The sequence below is a fragment of the Chelonia mydas genome, chromosome 15 (genome assembly GCF_015237465.2).
Source record: "Chelonia mydas isolate rCheMyd1 chromosome 15, rCheMyd1.pri.v2, whole genome shotgun sequence".
Taxonomy (NCBI): Eukaryota; Metazoa; Chordata; order Testudines; family Cheloniidae; genus Chelonia; species Chelonia mydas.
The window spans coordinates 21,829,108-21,849,611 of record NC_057856.1 but is presented as its reverse complement, the minus strand read 5'-3'; the positions used below and the strand labels follow the sequence as shown (position 1 = coordinate 21,849,611).

The window sequence follows — 20,504 nt, the reverse complement described above, 5'->3', positions numbered from 1 at the left end:
GAAATATGGCTTGAAAGATGGGTTCTAAAGCTTGATTTGTTCCCTTGACAGCCCATTACCTTTCCTGAAAGATCAAACCAAAGGGACAAACACAGAATAAGAAAATCACGATAAGAGCCACAGCTCAATTCTCTACTGTCAAAGAGCTGTCTAAACATAATGTATATGGGATCAACTTACACCTATTCCCCACACCCACTGCAGGATGTAAGTAACTCCCAGGGAAGTCAGTTGGGGCCAGATTTTCACAAAAAGCTCAGAGCCATTAGTACCTTTTGCCATAACATTAATATTACTCGTAGTACACTAGTGCCTAGAGGTCCTCCCAGCCGAAAGCAGGCCCCGTTGTGCTAGGAGCTGTACAGTTGCTGTACAAAGATGCTCAGAGACAGATTTTAAAGCACTTAGTGCCCGCAACAAGAGCCAGAGTCTCAAAGAAGTTCAGCACCCAGTGGGACCCCAGTTTTGCGGTTCACCTAGGCCACGAACGGGGTTGAGTCAAGGTCTGCTTCTAACCCTGTATGTCTTTTGGCTGTCAGAATTCTGACCCCAACAGCCTGCCAGCAGCCCACAAGTCTCATCCTGGCTTTGCCCAACTTATTTACTCCTTGCAGACTGACCTTATTACCCTTCTGCCTCAGATTCACCCCCAAACCACCCTACTGCAGGGACCAGTCCCCCTCACTGCACCTTCCCAGAAAACGAATTAGGTTCACTGCCTCTGCAGAGACAGTTTAACATTTCAACTTGTCAGCTTATTAGAAGCTTTGCTGAACTTACACAGTGCTAATGAATATAATGAAAGCAAAACAAGTTTATTAACAAAAGAGCATGGATTAAGTGATACCAAGGAAAAAAGATCGAGGTACAGATGCTTACAAGCAAATAAGAGTGAAAACACACATCCAGAAGTCTAAAATTAATCTAGCAAGACACAGTCTTTCGTTAAAGATTGTTTCTCTCACCCTCAGTCTTCTTTCCAGCTTTGGACTGGTCGGTCTAGCTAGGAGCCATCACAGAGATCAAATCGCTTACTTTCTTTGTCCCCTTAGAGTGAAAAATAAAGATGAAGTCTCTCTCTATCCCTTATATTCCCAAAGGGATTGTCTTTCTCCTAAAAGTTAGAAAGGTCTCCTGGGGATTCAGACCCCTGTATCTCTCTAGGGTGCAGGAGGCATGTTAATTCTGTCTCTAAAGTTCGGTCTCAAGATAACCCCCTCTGGTTTAGCTCAATGGCTTTGTTTATTGCTAATATGTAAATTCCATATAGGACAAACCTGTTTAGCACCTTTACCTAAGCTAGGCCGTCTGGTCTTAAACATATTCTAGTAACATTACATAGAGAGACTTTATAACTTCACATATAACATTTTGTTACAGATATTTCCCAATGATATTATTGACCAGTGTGAATAATATCAAAGGATACCTCACAAGGCATATTTTGCACAAATATTATTGCAGTAGTGTGTAGGGTGTGAATACAGGGGAGCTTAAGATCACACACAGCAGCTCCCACCATGACGCTCAGGGACAAATCCAATGTGCTAAGCTGTTCTGAAAATCTGACCACATATTTGGTGCCTAAAATGGTGGCTTAGCGCCTCTGAAAATGTAGCCCTGGGTGTTACATAGAAGAACGGAGAGCCCTTAAATAGGCTCCATGAATGTAAGTTTGTTAACATACACACAGACACAAAAAAGTGTCAACCAGCATAAGAACATGTGGTGACTTCACATATGCTACAACTGTTATATGTAGGGCCCCACCAAATTCACAGCAATGAAAAACGCGTCACGGACCGTGAAATCTGGTCTTGTGTGTGCTTTTACCCTATACTATACAGATTTCTTGGGGGAAGATAGCGTTTTTCAAATTGGGGGTCCTGACACAAAAGGGAGTTGGAGGGGTCGCAAGGTTATTTTGGGGGGTGGTCACAGTATTGCCACCCTTATATCTGCATTGCTGCCTTCAGAGCTGGGCAACCACAGAGTGGTGGCTGTTGGCCAGGCGCCCAGCTCTGAAGGCAGCACCAGCGCAGAATTAAAGGTTAGCAATACCGTACCGTGCCATCCTTACGTCTGCGCTGCTGTCTCCAGAGCTGGAAGGCCAGAGAGTGGCGGCTGCTGATTGAGGGCTCAGCTCTTCAGGCAGCACCGCAGAAGTAAAGGTGGCAATACCACACCAGGCCATCCTTACTTCTGCGCTGCTGCTGACAGCGACGCTGCCTTCAGAGCTGGGCTCCTGGCCAGCAGCCGCCACTCTCCAGCTGCCCAGCTCTGAAGACAGCACCTCTGCCAGCAGCAGCGCAAAAGTAAGGGGTAGTAATACTGCAACCCCTCCTACAGTAACCTTGTGACACCCCCCCACACACAATTCCTTTTTGGGTCAGGATCCCTACAATTACAACACCGTGACATTTCAGATTTAAATAGCTAAAAATCATGACATTTATGATTTCTAAAATCCTATGCCCATGAAATGGACCATGAATGTGGTATGGCCCTAGTTATATGTTTAATGTTTTATTTTCCTTTTGCAGCTCTAAGAGATTTCAATACCAGAAAAGGCTCCAGTGAAAAGTGACTCCAAAGCAAAAAGCCTTAAGCAATTCCTTTGGAGGACTCCACAATGGCTGACAACTTCAATGCATTAGGTATCTTTCGGCCCACAGAGATCACATTTAGCCAGTAAACCTGCCCTTTCAATTCACTTGAAGCTTTTACTTCAATCTATTCCATTTGTGCTCTCTGAACCTTTCATTTCCAGTAGGTTCAGCCTAATTCAGAGCAGCCAGGGAGGTTGACAAGCAGTACCTTTCTTTCACATCCTTGGGGCTACATGCTGACATCTTGAAAAGAATTTAGAAATAAATCTAATACTGCTTCTTTCACACAACAAAATTATTTATTTGAATTCCATCAAGAGACCACACACGTATAAACAAGGGATGGCTCAAAAGCACTTTAGAAAGCCATTTGCCCCCATGCAGGTCTAACCATTCCATTGTAATAAAATAAAACACTGTTGTAAATTGACACAGGCTGGGTTTAAAGCCTGATGCCTTAAGAAGAAGTGATATGGACTTAGTTTAAAAAAAAAATCACAGCAACCCTGACGCAGATTAGCAAGTGTTTGTAAATGCTTTGCATCTTGACACACACAAACTGCCCACAGCAGTACATGTGATGGGTTCACATTTCCCAGGTGGCATCTAGCCACTAACATGTAGGGGTTGGGAGTCAGGGGGGACAGGAAGCCTGAGCCAGATCTGAAGAGATATTATGGCCTTTATCAATTCAGTCACAGCATCAGTTCATGGGGGGGAAATAAAAGCATGAAGTGCCTGAGAACTGTGAACTGCCTGGGCGATAGGCAGATGTGAGACATCTCACACAGCAGCATTCTGTGTTGCTTAGTACAGATTTGAGAGACAGAGACAAGAGCTGGCTCCCGGGAACACGCCAGCCTGGCCCCAAGCCAGGGCTACAAAAGGGGGACGTTCTGCTTTTTTGGAAAGAGTTTTACCGGTAGCCATTGGTGTCAGTGGATAATGACCCTAGCCATGTGACCGGGTCCAGGAAATAAAGTGAAGTTTCTTCCTTGCACTCCTCTGTCTCACACCTTCATTACAACAGTGATATCCGCACAGTCACTGCCTCAAAATTGAGCTGTCCATTAAAGTACTTTGCGGGACTGAAGGGGAAAATAAACTTTCCAAACTTTCCCAATCAATACCTCTCAATTACAACGCCCATCACAGAGGCAAGCTGCGTGCTACTAGAATATCTACTCGCAATGGGCCCAGTATCGTAGCTGCCTCTACACCACCAAAGTTCATCAATTGTCACTAATATTCATTGACATCAGTGGAAGTTCCACACAAGGAATAGCCAAAGAATCAGGCCATGTGTACATCTGTGTGTGTGTGTGTGTGTGTGTGTGTGTGTGTGTGTGTGTGTGTGTGTGTGTGTGTGTGTGTGTGTGTGTGTGTGTGTGTGTGTGTATTACACACACACTACAGCCGATCCTAAAATTTGTCTTACCCCATCCCCAAAACATGCCTCAGCTTTTTGGTGAAAAATTGAAAGCCAGAACTTTTGGGCCAAAAACCAAAAATTTTCGACCATTTTGATTCTGAAATGCTGCCGCAGGCCACATGCCCTCATTTGCCTCTACGGGCTAGATTCCCCAGGCAGACTACATTTCACATGATGCACCACAATATCCTCCCAGATTGGCTGCCATGGTGCTTTACAGGAGGCCCAGGCCCTGGTGCATAACAGTAACTCACTCTAGGTTTGTCATATCTTTGTCCATTTTGCGTAGCATGTTCTAATTTTGTCATTCACATTGGTCACCATTAAGTCTTCACAACTGTACTTTTTGCTTAAGTTACCATTTAATAAAGGGAATGGGGATGATATCATGGTAATGTAAGTGACTTGCAGAACAGTAAATATTCTGAGTGATCATTGCAAGCCTGTTTTATTCCCCTTTGTCTCCTTTGCATGTCATTACCAAGGATCGTTACACACCTGATTTCTATAATAATGATTTATATTTGGGGACTGGATGCCTCAGGGGAATGGGAATGAGAAACTGAGTCCCTCCTTTCTAGGACAACAGTTTGAACTCAGCCCAGAAAGGGGGGATTAGAAACTGCTTCCTTCTGACTGCTGTGGTGACCTACAGAATCGTAGACATATAGGACTGGAAGGCACCTAAAGTCCAGTCCCCTGCACTCAAGACAGGACTATGTAATAACGAGACAATTCCTGACAGGTGTTTGTGTAACCTGTTCTTATAAACCTCCAGTGATGGAGATTACACAATCTCCCTAGCCAATTTGTTCCGGAGCTTAACAACCCTGACAGTTAGGAAGTTTTTCCTAATGTGTGAAATGAGTTGAGTTTTTATTCTTGGTCCGCCATGGCCAAGATCTGTTAACATTCTGATACACTGTCAAGCTCATCTTGCCTCTTTCTTTTTAAAGCAACTGAGAAGGGAGTGGGTTGAGGTGAATCCCTTTGTGGGCAATTCTTTAGTATTATCTGTACGTTTTGATGTATGGGAAAGGTGAGAAGTAATAATAAAATAATAAATATCACCACAAGTGTCCTCTCTATAGAGTATTCTGCACTTATGCTGGTTTCTCTCTTTCCTGGGCCCTGATAGATAGATATAGATATCTCAAAGCAGATGCATTATTCTGGTAGGGATTGTTAGAAGGGAAAGTGTGACTATATGACAGGAGGGAGAAAAATCAAACAAACAGATGTTTCCACAGTCATTATTGCACCAGAACTCTGATTTAATGCCACTCAAATAAGAGGCATAAATAAAAGGAAAGCAAAGAGGCAGTTGACGCCCATATTATTTTTTTAGAACTACTGTAACAGTAGAAATTTAGGCTGGCTTTTCAGAAACAGCAGGAGTAAGCTCAGCACAGACTCTAGGCATAAACCTTATTTAGCATCTCACCCATAACACAAATGAAGCATAAATATAAAAAAGGACAGGCTCAGATTCACTAGTCAAAAGATCAGGCTAGAGCCTGCGAAAATACAGCTATTTAGTTTCTCGGGGGTTTATAGAAATGTTTGCTTTGGGTTTGCTCTAACCTGGGCTTGTACTCTTCAAGTTTCACTTTGAGTTCTGGATCTCAATAAAGATGATAGATTTAATTCAAAGCAGGTGATGCCCACAAATTTCACATGATTCTAACCATAAGCCAGGGACCAGGGGCACTTGAACCTGGGTGCAGTTTTGCTGAGATTCTTCTCAAACCTTCGAGCAAGCTAGTCCAAGTGTGTAACAAAAGCTGGAAATAGGCAAAGTTGCACGGGATTTCAAGACTCCAAAAGGGACCACTCTGATATTGACTGTTGCTTCCAAAATAATGAACGGACAGGCTGCTGCTCTTCTTGCAGAGAAGGAATGTGACAGATGAAACTGTCACGTGCTTTCCAGAGGGTGAAGACACCAAATGGCCCTATGAACAAAAGGGGTCCAAAGCTGAAGCATGCTGGGTGTGCACACAGGGGAGAGAATGCATTGCAGAGTGTTCCATCTGTTGGAGAGTCTCAGAAGCCCATGGAAAGGTCTCCCTATCCTACTGGTCTATTCACATGAAATAGCATGCAATATTCACTGCAATAGCATGGAAGATTGTGCTTTGGGCACACAGCAACAGTGTTTCTCCAGTAAAAAGGCAGATGGTGACAGAGGCAAATACCCTGGAGTGACTTCTTGCATAAATACCTTCAAAGAAACAGGGTCCAGCACTGCATATCCTGGCTGCATAGGAGGCAGGGTAGTCCTCTGGAGAGGGTACAAGAACTGCTGTGTTACCCTGTGCAAGTCATTTGGGCTCAAATGTTCAAAAGTGTCTCTAATTTTGAGTCCTCTATTTCTTAGTGTCCAGCTCAAAATGGCAGGATTTGGCCTTTCATTCTCTTTTAGCAAGACCACCTTATTGCCACTACTGAACCATTTGTCTCTCTTGACTTATTGACATGTATGAGCTTTAAAAACAACTTGGGCACTTGAAGGGATAGAAAGGGAGCAAAGGAGTCCATAAAACTGTGCTGTCTGCATAAAGACAAATCTCTCACGTAAAAGGTCTGTTCCATTATTAATAGAAACATTCAAAATTAAGAGGATTTCTTTAATAGTTCAGTAACATGGATTATCACAGGGAGAAAAATAAAGACTTCTTTATAACATCTACTTTTAAGCAACTCTTCGTGTTTTCTTGTCACTATTACTGTTTGGGTTACTGTTTAGATGGTTTATTGACAGTACACTGCTGGATGGGCTGTGCGCTAAGCTCCTGGAATCTTTTAATCACTCTGTTGCATTTCATTATGTGTTTAAGTTGACCCTTTTCCCCCCTTAAGTGCAGTGCCACAGGCCTCTATGTAGTAAATCTGGTCCAGTGTTCAGTGCAGGGAGCCACAAGTTGGGATACTGTGTTCTGATTGGTAGCACTGCTGCTATTATTAATTATTTGTATTGCAGCAGTGCCTAGAGACCTCAGCTGAGATCAGGGCTCCACTGGACAAGGTACTGTATAAATACAAAGGAAGAGAGAGACTGAAAGCTTTCAGAGTAGGGACTTAAGTAGACAAGGCAGACAGAGAGTGAGAAGGAAACGGGCACAAAAGAGGGGAAATGACTTACCCAGAGTCACTCAGCAGCACTGCCAGGAATAGAACCTCAGACTCCTGTGTTCCAGCCCCATGCCCTATCAATGAACCACACTGTCTGTTTAAGCTTGCTGTCTATTCTTGGGTAATAATACAGACCATACTTCCCACTTATATGGCACATTAGCATGCATTTTACAAAGGTGATTCTCCCTATTTTACAGATGAGGAAACTGAGGCACAGACAGGTGAGGTGATTTCCAAAGGTCATAGAGCAAGTCAATAGCAGAGCCGGGACTATAATTGAGATGTCCTGACTCCTAATCCAGGGCACTCTTCAATGGACTACCCTTCCTCCCTCTCTTTTAACCTCACTGTGTTTCAATTCTCCTCTCCGTACCATAGTGCGTCCATCTGTAAAACTGAGGTAAACATTATTGTTTAAGACCAATTGCCTCACAGAAGTGCGGCAATTAATTCATTTTTGTAAATGTCTTTGTAATACTTCGATAAAAGTAGTATACATCTACAAAATATCATTAATGAACCATTCCAAATGATTCATATTTGCTTAGTTTAATATGTACTAAGGAGAGCTGCTTCCCCCTCTAAAATATCAAACAAAACAGTATGCCTCCTATAAAACTGAGAAGCAAATGTTCACGTATAGAGCTGTCTTTAATCTGGAGCAGACTCTTTGGGCTGTAATGCAGCCTGGCTCAGTGGAAACCCATTAGATTACTTTAGTGGGCAGATGGTGTCAAAGAGTCAGAAGTATGTAACAGACTCCTGCTGTGCCCGAGTGTTCAGTATGCGAGAAATCATCTCATATCAGACAACTGCTCCAGGGGACACAGTGAAGCACAAAGGAGAAAGCAGGACACCGCTAGAGTCACGCGCCCTTACAAGTGCTTGCCCCAAGATGTCGGCAAACTACCCAGAGTAACAGAGCCATAACTGGTAAATGACTGAGGCAGTGAGGCAATGGCAAACGAGAGGTGATCTGCATTTGTGCCACAGGGGAACATCTTCAAAATGTGTGGGACACCTCTTTACACATATTAACCCTCCATGTGCCTCTGGGAGCTGGAGCAGTATAATTCACCCTTTCACTGATGTAGAAACTGCCATTCCGAGAAGCTAAGACCAACTTTTCAAAAGCATCCACTAGTTTTGAGTGCCTCAGGTGAGAAAGCCGGGACCTGGATTTTCAATAGTGGAGCTAGGACTAGACTCCAGTCACACACACTCAGCGTCCCTGTGCTAAGCTTTTAGCCACAAAAAGTCATGCTTCTCTCTAATTCCTACCCACAGTCAGACTGTGAACAGCCAAGGATCCGAACTGTATGCAGAGCCTACAAGTGCCTACTGATGAAGTCGATTTAGTTGGGATTGGTCCTGCTTTGAGCAGGGGGTTGGACTAGATGACCTCCTGAGCTCTCTTACAACCCTAATCTTCTATGATTGTAAGTCTAGTTAGTCACAGTCCAGAACCACATGCATTTGTCTACAATGTGGACCCACTGACACAGTGTTAGTACCTTCTGAAACACTCCTTCTGTGTGTGACACTGTTCTCCTCTACTTACGCTAGGATGAGTTATTCTAATGTCATCATATGAGCCAGATGCTCTATGCAGGCTTCACAAGGCAGGATATTTTGCTACAGGGTAACCAGTAAGGTGCTGCTAAAGCCTGGGGTTTAAATCACATGAAACTAAGAAGGTCCTAGACAGGTTCACACACTTTAGATAAAACTGTAGAAGTCTTTTCCCCACCCCCACACCTACCACTCCCTTTTTCTTACAGTGTCATGAACGATTGTAATACAGTGGCTATTGGGAATGTGCACCACTGCTTTCTACTGGATAGATTTAGAATTGCTCCGTTCTGTGTCATAGGCCCTTTATTTGCTAACCATGTAAGGAAATTCTTCTTCAGTTAAGGTGGCAAGGGCCTGTACTTCTGAAGCTGGAGGATCTAGGCCCTATTTCTGTTGTTGCGGCAAATGTCATTGAGGCCACAGGGGGTTAAATAGGAACAAGGGAAATTCCCACAGATTTGTTTCAACAGGAGACTCTAACAGCTGCGCATTTGCTCACAAGTGGCCTAAAAAACATAGCCCATCATGATATGTTACAACAAAATCAAATCTCCATTTTGTTTAAAAAAAAAAAAAAAGTTTTTCCAGTCAGACGTCAGGGCAAAAACTGGCAGTGACAAAACATTTCTGTGGCTAAAATAGCAAATTAAAAGCTCAGTCCTGCAGCTCCAAGTCAAATGGAAGTTTGCCTGAGTAAAGACCGCAGGATTGGCCCTGTGGTTTTTGACCAGAACAACAACATAAGATTTATGGGTCATCTCTCTAGACTCTGTGATTTAACTGGATGAGCTAGAGGGGAATCTTCATGAATGGGTAGCTGTACGAGGGCTGACATGCAGAAGAGCAGTTCTGATTTCATCCAGTAGAGGGCAGTGGAGTGCAAGCACGCACCGGCGTGCGCACACACCAGTTTATTACAACCCTGCTCAAACTACTTTACTTTTCCCACATGTTTTTAGAGCCATATTTGTCCTTGCTGTAAACAACAAAAACTAACCAACCAATATGTACTACCTAATTAAAGGAAACCAAGCAAGATTCTTATTACAGTCAGACCAGAGATGCAGAACTTAAAAGGATAAATACAGAGGTTTCATTTGTGGGTTGCTGGCCTCTACAATACACCCAAATCACTGTCATTAATCTACAGTGAAGACAAATGGAATTACTCACCAAACCCAGCTGTGTATGGAGACCAGTATCCCCCGCCAACCCAGGGCCTCTGGTAATTGGGCTGGCTGAGAGCTGAATGGCATTACTGCTACTGAATGGCATTGTTTTATTGTTGTTGTTTATTCTTAGCTGATTATTATTAAACCTCCTGGCTGTGCAGTTTATTTTGGTTTAATTGTACCTTGGGATTTTTCTTCTTGTGCATTTTCCTTTTATAAATGACTACCATACCTACCGCAGTGGGAAGGTGCTTTATAAATCTAAATAAAAAGAAAAATAGGGATATTAAGTGCCACAGAGAGTAGCTCTGAGATCCGTTAGCACCAGGCAAGACTGAGCTTGCTGATTCAAAGGATTTCTTTGGCATACAACGGACATGAGAACTCATCTGTGTGATTATCTGGACATCTGCTTTGTTTCTCAGCCAGCGTCCTGCACACTGCCTGCCCAATTGTCCTCTTACCTTGACAGCATGCAGCTCAAAAGGCACACATTACAGCCGCCTGAGGCGGCTAGATAGGACACTTTTCCTTGCACTGCTTTCTAGCCTGCACTGGGATTGGTACGGAGAGTGCTGGTTTCTTTTCCACGTCTCTGCTTGGGCCCCTAACTATCATTTCCACTGTGCTAAGCACCCATCTTTACACAAAGCTGATTTGATACCTTGCTCTTCTTGCAGAGCCGGTAGCACCCTGCAGCTTTCCACTGCCCATTCACATCTGAGAGTCTACATGGGTCAGTTTTAAATATGGTTTCCTTTGCATGCTTTGTAAGACTGTAATACATCAAACTGGGAAGGCTCAATGGATCAGTGAAGGAGGGTTACTCAGTATGATACCATATTGTCACCAAACCTTTCCCCTCTAGTGGAGCACAACAAAGCCTAGGCGAAGAGTGATCTCCATCAGACTAGTCTTACGTGGCCTGTATATGAAATGACACTTGACTGATGTCGGGTCAGTTCCCAGGTGTCCACACCACTGGAAACATTATGAAAATTGGCACTGGTTGACACCTGTTTTGGAAGTCTTCGCCAGGAGGCCAAGAAATGAGGGTCTGAGGCAAAACCCAATGAAGGAGTCTTGGCAATAACTTCAGCGGGCTTCATATCAGGCCCATTGTAGATATGGAGATTGACCTGCCCTCTTAAATCTTAGAACTGGTGGGAAGGATGAAGAGAGATTGACTACCAACCCATCAACTTCCTGGGGCTGTCAGACTAGCACTTTTCATCAGAATTAAATTCACTCAATAAAGGGCGAAAGCAAGACTATAAAAATAGATGAACCCCCATTCTGCTGTTTATCTGCTTTTTCCACAGAGGAAAAAATAGGTTGGCTTCCTCAAATATGTCATTTTTAACCCTGCTCATGATAATCAGTGCGAGTTAAGTGTCACCAAACTGCTTAAAATCCACTTAATTTTGAATTACTATTAATAATGTAGCAAGAGACATTACACAGAACGATGAAAAATCAAGTAATTAAATGTAACACTTCATAAACTAAACCTACGATGAATCTTAGCTGCCTCTCCAGTCTCTCTGCAATCAACCTGTCTGCAGTCGTGTTTATGTATCCTAGAACCGAGTGATAGACGGCCACCAGACTTGGCATCTACAACAATCTCAGGAGGCTGACTTATTGTGAATGCAGCATGAAAAATCTGATTATCTTTTGATTCTCTCTTTTATTAAATAAAAATTATCTTTATTGAATAAAGATGCTTTTATTAATATCTAAAACACTGGTTGGTGTCATAGAGCCTGCTGGTCCCATGGAACTAATAAAAGAAAAAGCAGAGGTAAAAATGAGAACATTACAGGAAAAAAATTGCATTAAGTGAGTACTGTGGCTGGCAAATAAAACACAGGCTTTTCTGTGGAACTATTTAGTTTCATTTGAATTTATTATTTTTGTTCCGTTCGTGCTGAGATTAAAAGAAGGCAGCACAGAGCTTCTCCCAGATGCACGTAGTGTCAAGGTGCAAACAATGACCAAGGGGTTAATCTTACTCCCCACCCTGGCAGAATATCCCAAAGGACTCTCAATTAGCTGCAGGTGGGACAGTGAGAGAATGCCTGTTTCACCAAACTGGCCTGAACCTCAGGCTGGGGCTGCTGTTACTTTCTGGGGGGCTTAAGCAAACTTGTTATGATTTCTGGCTATAGACAACAGCACTTGAGGAAAAACCCTTGCTGATTACATCTGTGGTTTGTTTCTGCTGAGTCATTCCATCAGCTCTCTCTCTCTCTCACACACACACAAACACACACACACACACACAGAGGGAGGACAATTTTCAACATATGGTAAATTAGCCATAAATACCAATTTAAAGTTATACAGCTACAGCAACAGATACATTTTTGACAACTGACTCCCAAAAGTGTTATTAGTATTGTGACATTAAAAGAATATTTGTTTCCTTATCAAAAACAACAAGCTTCTCCTACCAAAACAAATCACAGATTGCGAAATGTCGATTAGACCCACTAACTGTGAAATTCAACCCTGCTCGCCTGTCTAGAGATACCAGAAAGTGTTAAAAGAAAGAGAAATGTTATTTTTAAATCAAGCTCAGGATTCTTTAATTACAACCACAACTAGCAAATACAGAACAATTTTCCCTTACCAATAAAATAAACCCTGTAATGCTTCAGAGCAATGATCCAGAAGAAACTGTAGTGAAACACATGTGCGTGCACTTTATATTTCCATTTTCAATATTCTTATTCACAATAAACTCCCCATTCTCAGAGCTCCCATTGACATCACTCGGAAATATGCCCATGGAGCTCTTTCCGAAATGGCTCACAACTTAGTGGAAGATGGGAACATAAAAGAAACATAAGCAAAGAGCTCGAGCCTGTATTCTTTGTCCACTCATTTTTCCCCACTGAAAACAACAGAGGCAGGAGTGAGCACCAAGGTAGTTAACCTCCTGTACAACTACGACCCTCCTTTCATGCAGACTCTAATGGCAGTAACTGGATATTTCTTATGGGCAATCGGCCATATTCTGATATCTGTGTAACCTTATGGAAGTCAATAGAGTTGAGCAGATGTAACCAAGGCTAACATTTGGCCCTATGTGTACAAAAAAAAGGAGGGGGGGATTATGTGATGTAACTGACACTATTGTGAGGGTTCAAAGAACAATAAAGCACAACATTAATAATATAAAACAAAACAGTAGCGCATTTGTTCTATCCTAATAGTCATCTGCTTCTATCAGATGTTTATATCTAAAACAGCCAGGTCCAATCAAACAGTATTGTTTTTGTTCCTTGGGAGATTCTTTTCCCTTTCCTAAATTAGGAGATTAGCATCACTGCAAGTGGAATTCCCATCTCTCAAACCTGCAGGAAACACCTTTAGGAAAGCAATCCTGTCTAACTCGGCTGCCATGCCTCTACATTTTATAACAAATGGTCTTCAGCACCTGCGGGAAACAGAAAACCCAAATAGAAGCTTTATGGCCAAAGAAGAAATTACCTTGGAAAATGACCTCCCATGGGATGCTTAGGACAATGCAGGAGGGCAAAAGACCACTTTGACATTCTCTTGCTGGCACCATTTTTCTCATCTCAGCTTGGGCCTGTTGTTTAAAGCAGTGGTTCTCAAGCAAGGGTACGCATAGATCTCACAGGGGGTACATCAACTCATCTAGATATTTGCCTGGTTTTACAACAGGCTACATAAAAAGCACGAGCAAAGTCAGTACAAACTAAAATTTCATACAGACAAAATGAGAAAGCAAGCAATTTTTTAGTAATAGTGTGCTGTGACATATTTTTATGTCTGATTTTGTAGGCAAGTAGTTTTTAAGTGAGTGAAACTGGCGTATGCAAGACAAATCAGACTCCTGAAAGCAGTACAGTAGTCTGGAAAGGTTGAGAACCACTTGTTTAAAGCGAAGGATCTCCAACATTTGACAGAGGGTTTTATCGGCCAAACATGCATGCATAATGCCTCTCAGCTCCACAGGTGCTGGAACTAGCGGTGCAGGGGGTGCTCCTGCACCCCCTGGATTGAAGTGGTTTCCATCACATACAGGGTTTACAGTTTGGTTCAATGGCTCTCAGCACACCCACTATACAAATTGTTCCAACACCCCTGCTCAGCTCCCATTGGAAGAATCTTAAGAGTGCTCAACACCTTTCAGGTATGTTCAGCTCATTGCAGGACTGGGCCCTAAAGAGATATGGGGTGTTAGAGGAGATATCAAAGGCCCGAGCCTAACCCCATTGAGGCCAATGACAGTTTTGTCCTTAAAACAAGCAGCTGTTCAGCATTAAAAACATGGACAAAACATCTCTGTTATTGAGCCTGTTTATTTTTGGTTACAACAGATTCAGAATTTTACTACTGAAAATCTCTGAAGAAGTTTTCTATAGTTGGAGACGGATTCTGTTCCCACTGATATCAATGGCAAAACTAACCGACTGGGAGCAGGATTTGGGACCATAACTGGAATTGTACAGCCACACACTGTACATATTTAAGTACACACACCACATCATCATTCACAAGTAGTTTTGCTGAGAATGCTGAACTCATTACAGAAAACAGGACAACATTTCACCTCTTGAGATTGAACTAATTTCCCCCTTCACAGGATAAAAGCAAAGCAAAACCATTAATGGTGCTTTTCAAGTCTTGGAAACCTGTAGTAAGGAAGCCTTGTTGCCATGCTTCAAAGTAATCAGCAACAGACCTATAACACAATAGGCAACTGATTGCTATTGCTTGTTAAAAAAAGTGTGTCTCTCTCTCACTAAAACTTTGCCATAATGTCATAAATGAAAGAAGCATTTCTATTAGCAACAACAAGGCATCAAACAAAGAATTATGCCCTGTAGCAATAATCAAGACTGATTATTTTTTCAGTTTTCCTTCTGTTAGGGAGATCGACCTTTTGCACAGTGTCTTCTAATTCATATTGTAAGTCTCTAGAAACCTCTGGTCTTTCTGATTGTTCGAAGTCACCATAATAAGATCTGAGTCTGTTACCAGATATGAAAATAGCTATGTACCCAGAATATTTTTTCTAAATCACAACACAATACACAGACCCAACAACCATACAACAGCATGTTATCAACTCTAAAATACAAAATAAGCAATACCAGTGATTCTAGAAGAACTACTAATATGATCAGGTGTACGTAATTCAAAAGGTACTAGACTTAATGAGACTTCACAGTTTGTATAAAAAACCTCAGGTTGTAGTTTTTGCATTAGTATATTTAACAAAATATCCTTACCAAATCCAATTTTCTGCCAGATTTTTATCTTTCAAAATAGTGTGGGGGTGGTTTAATAGTTAAAAATAAAATCTCAGATGTATATTATAATTTCTGATCCAAGCAGCAAACCATCAATTTCAAGCAAATATATTCTGTAGGTCTCTCAAATACACTTTTATTTCAAGGTTGCAATGAGTTTCAATCAAATGCAAACCCGCTGTTAATCCGGCATTAAGGCTGCAAATTGAAATACACCCAAAAAACCAGGAAATCAAAAAGTTAATATTATCACTGCAGTGTTTATTGATTAAAATAAGATATTGCTTGTAGTAAAATACACATTTAGCAGCCTAACTAGAGATCAAAAGCTACAGATTTGTAATGTGAATGAAGTAATCTTAGAACAAGAACCATAATCTTTCTCTTCCCTGATTTTAGTGGGTTTTCATTTGCAACTTTAAAGTTGCACTCATATAGGCTTTTGCATTTAATGTACTTTGGGTTGTTTTGGGAGTCCTTAAATTTGTTTTAAAAATAGAAGAGGGAAAAGGAAAATCCTTACCTGTGCAACTGTGGAAATACAGAACTGCGGTCTGTGCACAATTTTTTTCTCCAGTCAATAGGTTTTAAACTCATCCAATCTTTAGATACACAAAAAATATTAAGTCTGGCACTACACAATTGCACTATAATTGTGCTGCAACTTTGAAGTGCCACTGGCAATTATGTAACAAAACCCCCTTTTAAAAAATACTTCACTGCACATAGACAAAACTCATTTAAAATATTTTTACCAAGAAATTCCAGGTATAAACTCATATGACCACTATTCCTCACTGAGGACTGGTAGCCTGTAAATTCTAAAGCAGTAACATTCAAGCCAGTTTTTAGATATTCAGGCACAAACAAGTCTTTAATATCGTCCTAGCAGAAAATGTATATCCCCCGCCCCCTTATTTTGATAACTCAAGAATGAATTAAAAGATTTGCTTCATGCATTGAAAAAATAAATTGATCTATGGGCTGAGACCAAGCATCAGAAGCTTAAGAGTAAAAGGAGAATTTTTGATTGCAAGAAAGTTGCGGGTGGGTGGGGCCGTATGTAACTTGGCCTTGTAAACCTTTTTGTAACTTTATTCCAGGGCAACACAGAGAGAGGTCACTGGCTCAGGAAGGATGTCAAAAAATTCCAACTCAATTCAACATATTGAAATTCTACAATCACTAGAACTCAGAATAATTAACATCTCCTGGAAATTGTAACCAACCTATATTTTTATTGGAAGGATGGTATTTAGTTAATATCATGTGTCCTAGTAAAAGACTATCAGCCTGAGATACAGGGGCTTTCACCTGAATTATTACATGGGGCATAAAGCTAGGGAACTTAAACCCAAACTCTGGTACTCCTGAAGAATTTTAAAACCCCAGCTAACTAAAAGCCTTTGTAGTCCACATCAGAGGTTGTCCACCAGCATCGTATATATGAACGCAGATGTAGTGGACAGGTCACAAATGGAGATCTGAAAGGATGGGAAATTCTTTAGGTTGGCTTTGACAATTAGCACTCGATTTCTTTTCAGAATGCCTTCTTGTGTTTGCCTAACACAAAGATCCTCCTCCCCTCCAAAAAACAAAACAAAACAAAACAAAAAACGTGTCAGCCATAAATCCTACAGAAGAAGCCAATATCCTGAGAGGCTGCTGTATGTAAAGAAAAGCAGAAAGAAATTGCTCCTTACCTTTGGAAAAAACCGCTGCCAGGCTGAGGAGGAACAGTGACAGGAGCTGCCACATATTGCTAACCCCAGAAGTGCACATCCTCATGCTTGTGGCTGCAGGGAACTTAGGGGTCTATTTCACACACTTTGTAATCAAAACAAAAGCCAATCAGCTGGAGAGGTTGCATTTTCAGAAAAGGTCACCTGGAGAGCGCAGAAGGCATTTCCTTCGCGGAGACGAATTGTTTCTTCAGTTTCGTTTTTTAACCCTCCCTTCTCCTCCGTCCCCCCCCCCCCCCGGGCTATTAAAACAAACCCACCCGCCAACAGCCGGCTGCAATAGGTTGAGCCCAAACTCTCCCGATTGAGCTAGATCTTCAGTCCTGAGCCCCGATCGCCTAAAAAGTAAACAGCTCCCCCCCCACCCCCCTGCGCACACATCAAACTAAACACACCAGCCCTGGAATCTGCAGGCAAACGACCTCACACGCTAGCCCAGGGCGCTACTGGGGGACACACACACACACGCTTCCCCTTCCACGCTTAGCCGGAGACGGGGGAAGCCTCCCCCGCCACGCTCAGCAGCGCGGCTTGATTGTGTAACCCAGGTCCCCACATCCCACCGGGGAAGCACGTTCGGCCGCGGCGCGGCAGGAAAGTTTCCCTGGAGGGGGTGATGCTGATCCGCCCAGACGCCAGCCAGGCACCGCGGCGGGGCCTTAGTTCTCGCTCGCTCTTTGCTCAGTCACTTGCTCAACTCCGCGGGGGACTCCCCCCCGGCCCCACGGCTGGAGAGTCTCCACCGCTCCGGGGAAGGAGCGGCGGCGGCGGCGGAGGGGGGCAGCTGGAGACTCAAAGGATGCCCCAGAAGTTGGTCTCCACGCGGGATGCTGGCCCCCGGCCCCCCAGCTCCTCCTCCTCTGGTCCCGACCCGCCAAATCCAGGGTGGTTTGGGGTTTTTTTTTAAGCCGGCGAAATAATCCAAGAGGAGGAACCATCAATGCATGCATGCATAAATAAATACAACTCCAAAGAGCCCAGCCTCTCGCTAGACAGCCAGGCTCACCAATCCACGTGCAGAGGGCACCCCCCCGGGTACCCAGACAATCCCAGCGCGGGGGGGGGCGGAGCGCAGACAGTAGCTTAGAGCCCCCCCAGCAGCAGTCACTAAGCCAGGAGCCTCCTAGGGCATCGCAGGGGCTGGGGAGTGGCTGGCTGGCTGGCAGGCACCGGGGCGAGCCAAGGGAGATTTTATCATCTCAGTCACTGCAGGGAACAAAGAGGTGCATTGCTCCTCTCCCCCCCCGCCATCCCCCGCGATCTTCTAATGATTGCACTTTAGTGTAGAGAGAAAACGGAAAAGTTGCAACCTGCCAGAGTTTGGCCCCAGCCCTCCCAAAAGCCTACTGCTTGGACGCAGAACACGTCTAGCGGCTCCTGTCGTACCCAAAAAGCCAAACCCGACTCTGATATAGCCTGTTGCAGAAGCACCACACACACAAAATCCAGACTTCGCCTTAAAAATCCAGACTCTGAGGCCCCCACCTGGAGCCACAGCACCACAAAAGTCTGCCAGATTTTGGCTCCAGACTCAGTAATTGTACTTTTGAAATAGGACATAGGTGTTGCGTCTACTACCGCCAAAATCTGGATCCCGGCTGGTACAAGAAACTGCAAAACACACTAATTTGACAGGTGTATATTACGGTATGTGGTTGGGTTTGGGCTGGTTATATCCCCAGTTTTAACATCTAAATTTGTTATTTATGTGATTCCTCATAGTCCACCAAAATAGTCCAGATCCCAACATCCTATGATGCATCAGTGATTGGGGGGGGGGGGAGGGGGCGGGGAGAGGGGGGCGATTTCTCAGCTCTCCTGAACACTGTACACATGGCCACTGACACAGCAACAAAATTAGCTAAACTTATTCTACATAATTTTAATAATGTGTTAGAAACAATTCTCTGGTCTAAAATGTTCCATAAATTCTAACTGTACAAATTGTTAAGTCTGTAGCTACATTTTTCCCCTCCCTTTGGTCAAGGATAATAATCAGGTCATTATTTCTTTAGCAGATGGAACAGCAGCAAAATCAAAACACAAAAGCTCAAACTAAAAATATTGTAAGGGCTGGCAGGCTGTGTCTGTTCTGATGGAGTCGGAACTCCATAAAAGATGTATAGCTTTTCTTGTCATATTAACATCCCCATCACTGTAGCTTTAAAATGGGTCTATCAAAATAAAACTTCTTCTAACCCTGGGACTTGCTATGTTACACTTTCCATTTGTTAAGAAATACATATATGGTCAACCATGCAATAGGGAGAGGTTGCATTTCATGTGTGCACATTTAAAAGTTCATTTTGGCTTTAGAGGTATTACGAGTTTCAGACAGATTCCCTAAATCCCTGGACTTCAAATGGAAAATACCTCTACAACTGGTATTATAGCTAAAACTGAATTGAACTTTCTAAATGCATAGGAGGAGCGGTAAATAAGGCTACTGACTATATCATCATCTATATCTATATATAGACATATACCTACCAGGTTGCTCAAGAAGGATGAATTCTTGTAACCAACCACATGGTTCTATGGTAACAGTCTGATTTGAGCGTTCAGTGACAAAACACAGGTGGACCCAGCCAGATTTCAAATGGTGAAATTCAACAGTACTGCAGAAACATGTACCAGGAAATGTTGGGATCCAGAACACAGGTGATGGAAGCAGAGGTGCTGGGGTTGCGGCAGCACCCCCTGGCTTGAAGTGGTTTCCATTACATCCAGGGTTTACAGTTTGGTTCAATGGTTCTCAGCACCCTCACTATACAAATTGTTCCCGCACCCCTGGATCCAGATAATGCTGGTGGAGTTGACTACGTAATACATTTAAGCAGTACAAGTACGTGTATTGGAGGAGACGGGGCAATGTCACCAAAATGTGTTGCATCCAGCAGGATACAGGTTAACATATTTTTTAAAAATATCATTTTTGCAGCTGTCAGGTACCATAGTGTGTTGGGAGCCAGATTTGTTATTTGTTTGTTTGATTACTTGATTGTGCTATTGTACTGGGGCACGTTCAAGGCCAGATTATTAAAGTGCAGTAGCAGCAGCTAAATACATTCTCCATTGAGTCAGTGGAATCTGGGCCCAAACTGGCGGGAACTAGGTGCCAGGTCAAGATTTTTGCAGCACTATTGTACCAGAATGCATCAGGTTCTGTTTTTTTGTTTGTTTGTTTTTTAAATGTGCAACAGAAATGGCGAGATTTGTCATCATTTAGACAGGGCTGGGGCCAGGATCCTAGTCTTGGTTTGATGTATGTCAATCCACCCTGAGAAATAGAAACCACAAAGGGAACAGAATACAGCAAGGCCTGCCATGCTCCACCCCCAAAAATGTGGCACATAACAGTCTTTTGCAGGAGGGGAGGGGAAGCTGTGATGGACTTGGAAACTAGTGGATTAACCCTCCTGCCACCAAATATTTATAGGAATGTGTCTTTGCATATAGCTTTTCTACCCCCATGTGGTCAGGCAATAACTATAATGAAAGATAGACTGGCAGCAGAACATCCGACATATGCCCTGATATTAAAG

The 20,504-nt window shown here is 43.0% G+C and overlaps 1 protein-coding gene across 1 annotated transcript in view; it reads right to left on the bottom strand.

Moving 5' to 3' along the window:
- Nucleotides 1-17,953, bottom strand: part of TMEM132D (transmembrane protein 132D) — a 388,920-nt gene extending 370,967 nt beyond the window's left edge. The window contains exon 1 of the mRNA XM_043529569.1: nucleotides 16,921-17,953. Coding sequence (XP_043385504.1) covers nucleotides 16,921-17,005 — 85 coding nt within the window. The 5' untranslated portion in view covers nucleotides 17,006-17,953. The remainder of the gene's footprint in view (nucleotides 1-16,920) is intronic.
- Nucleotides 17,954-20,504: the final 2,551 nt, after the last annotated feature.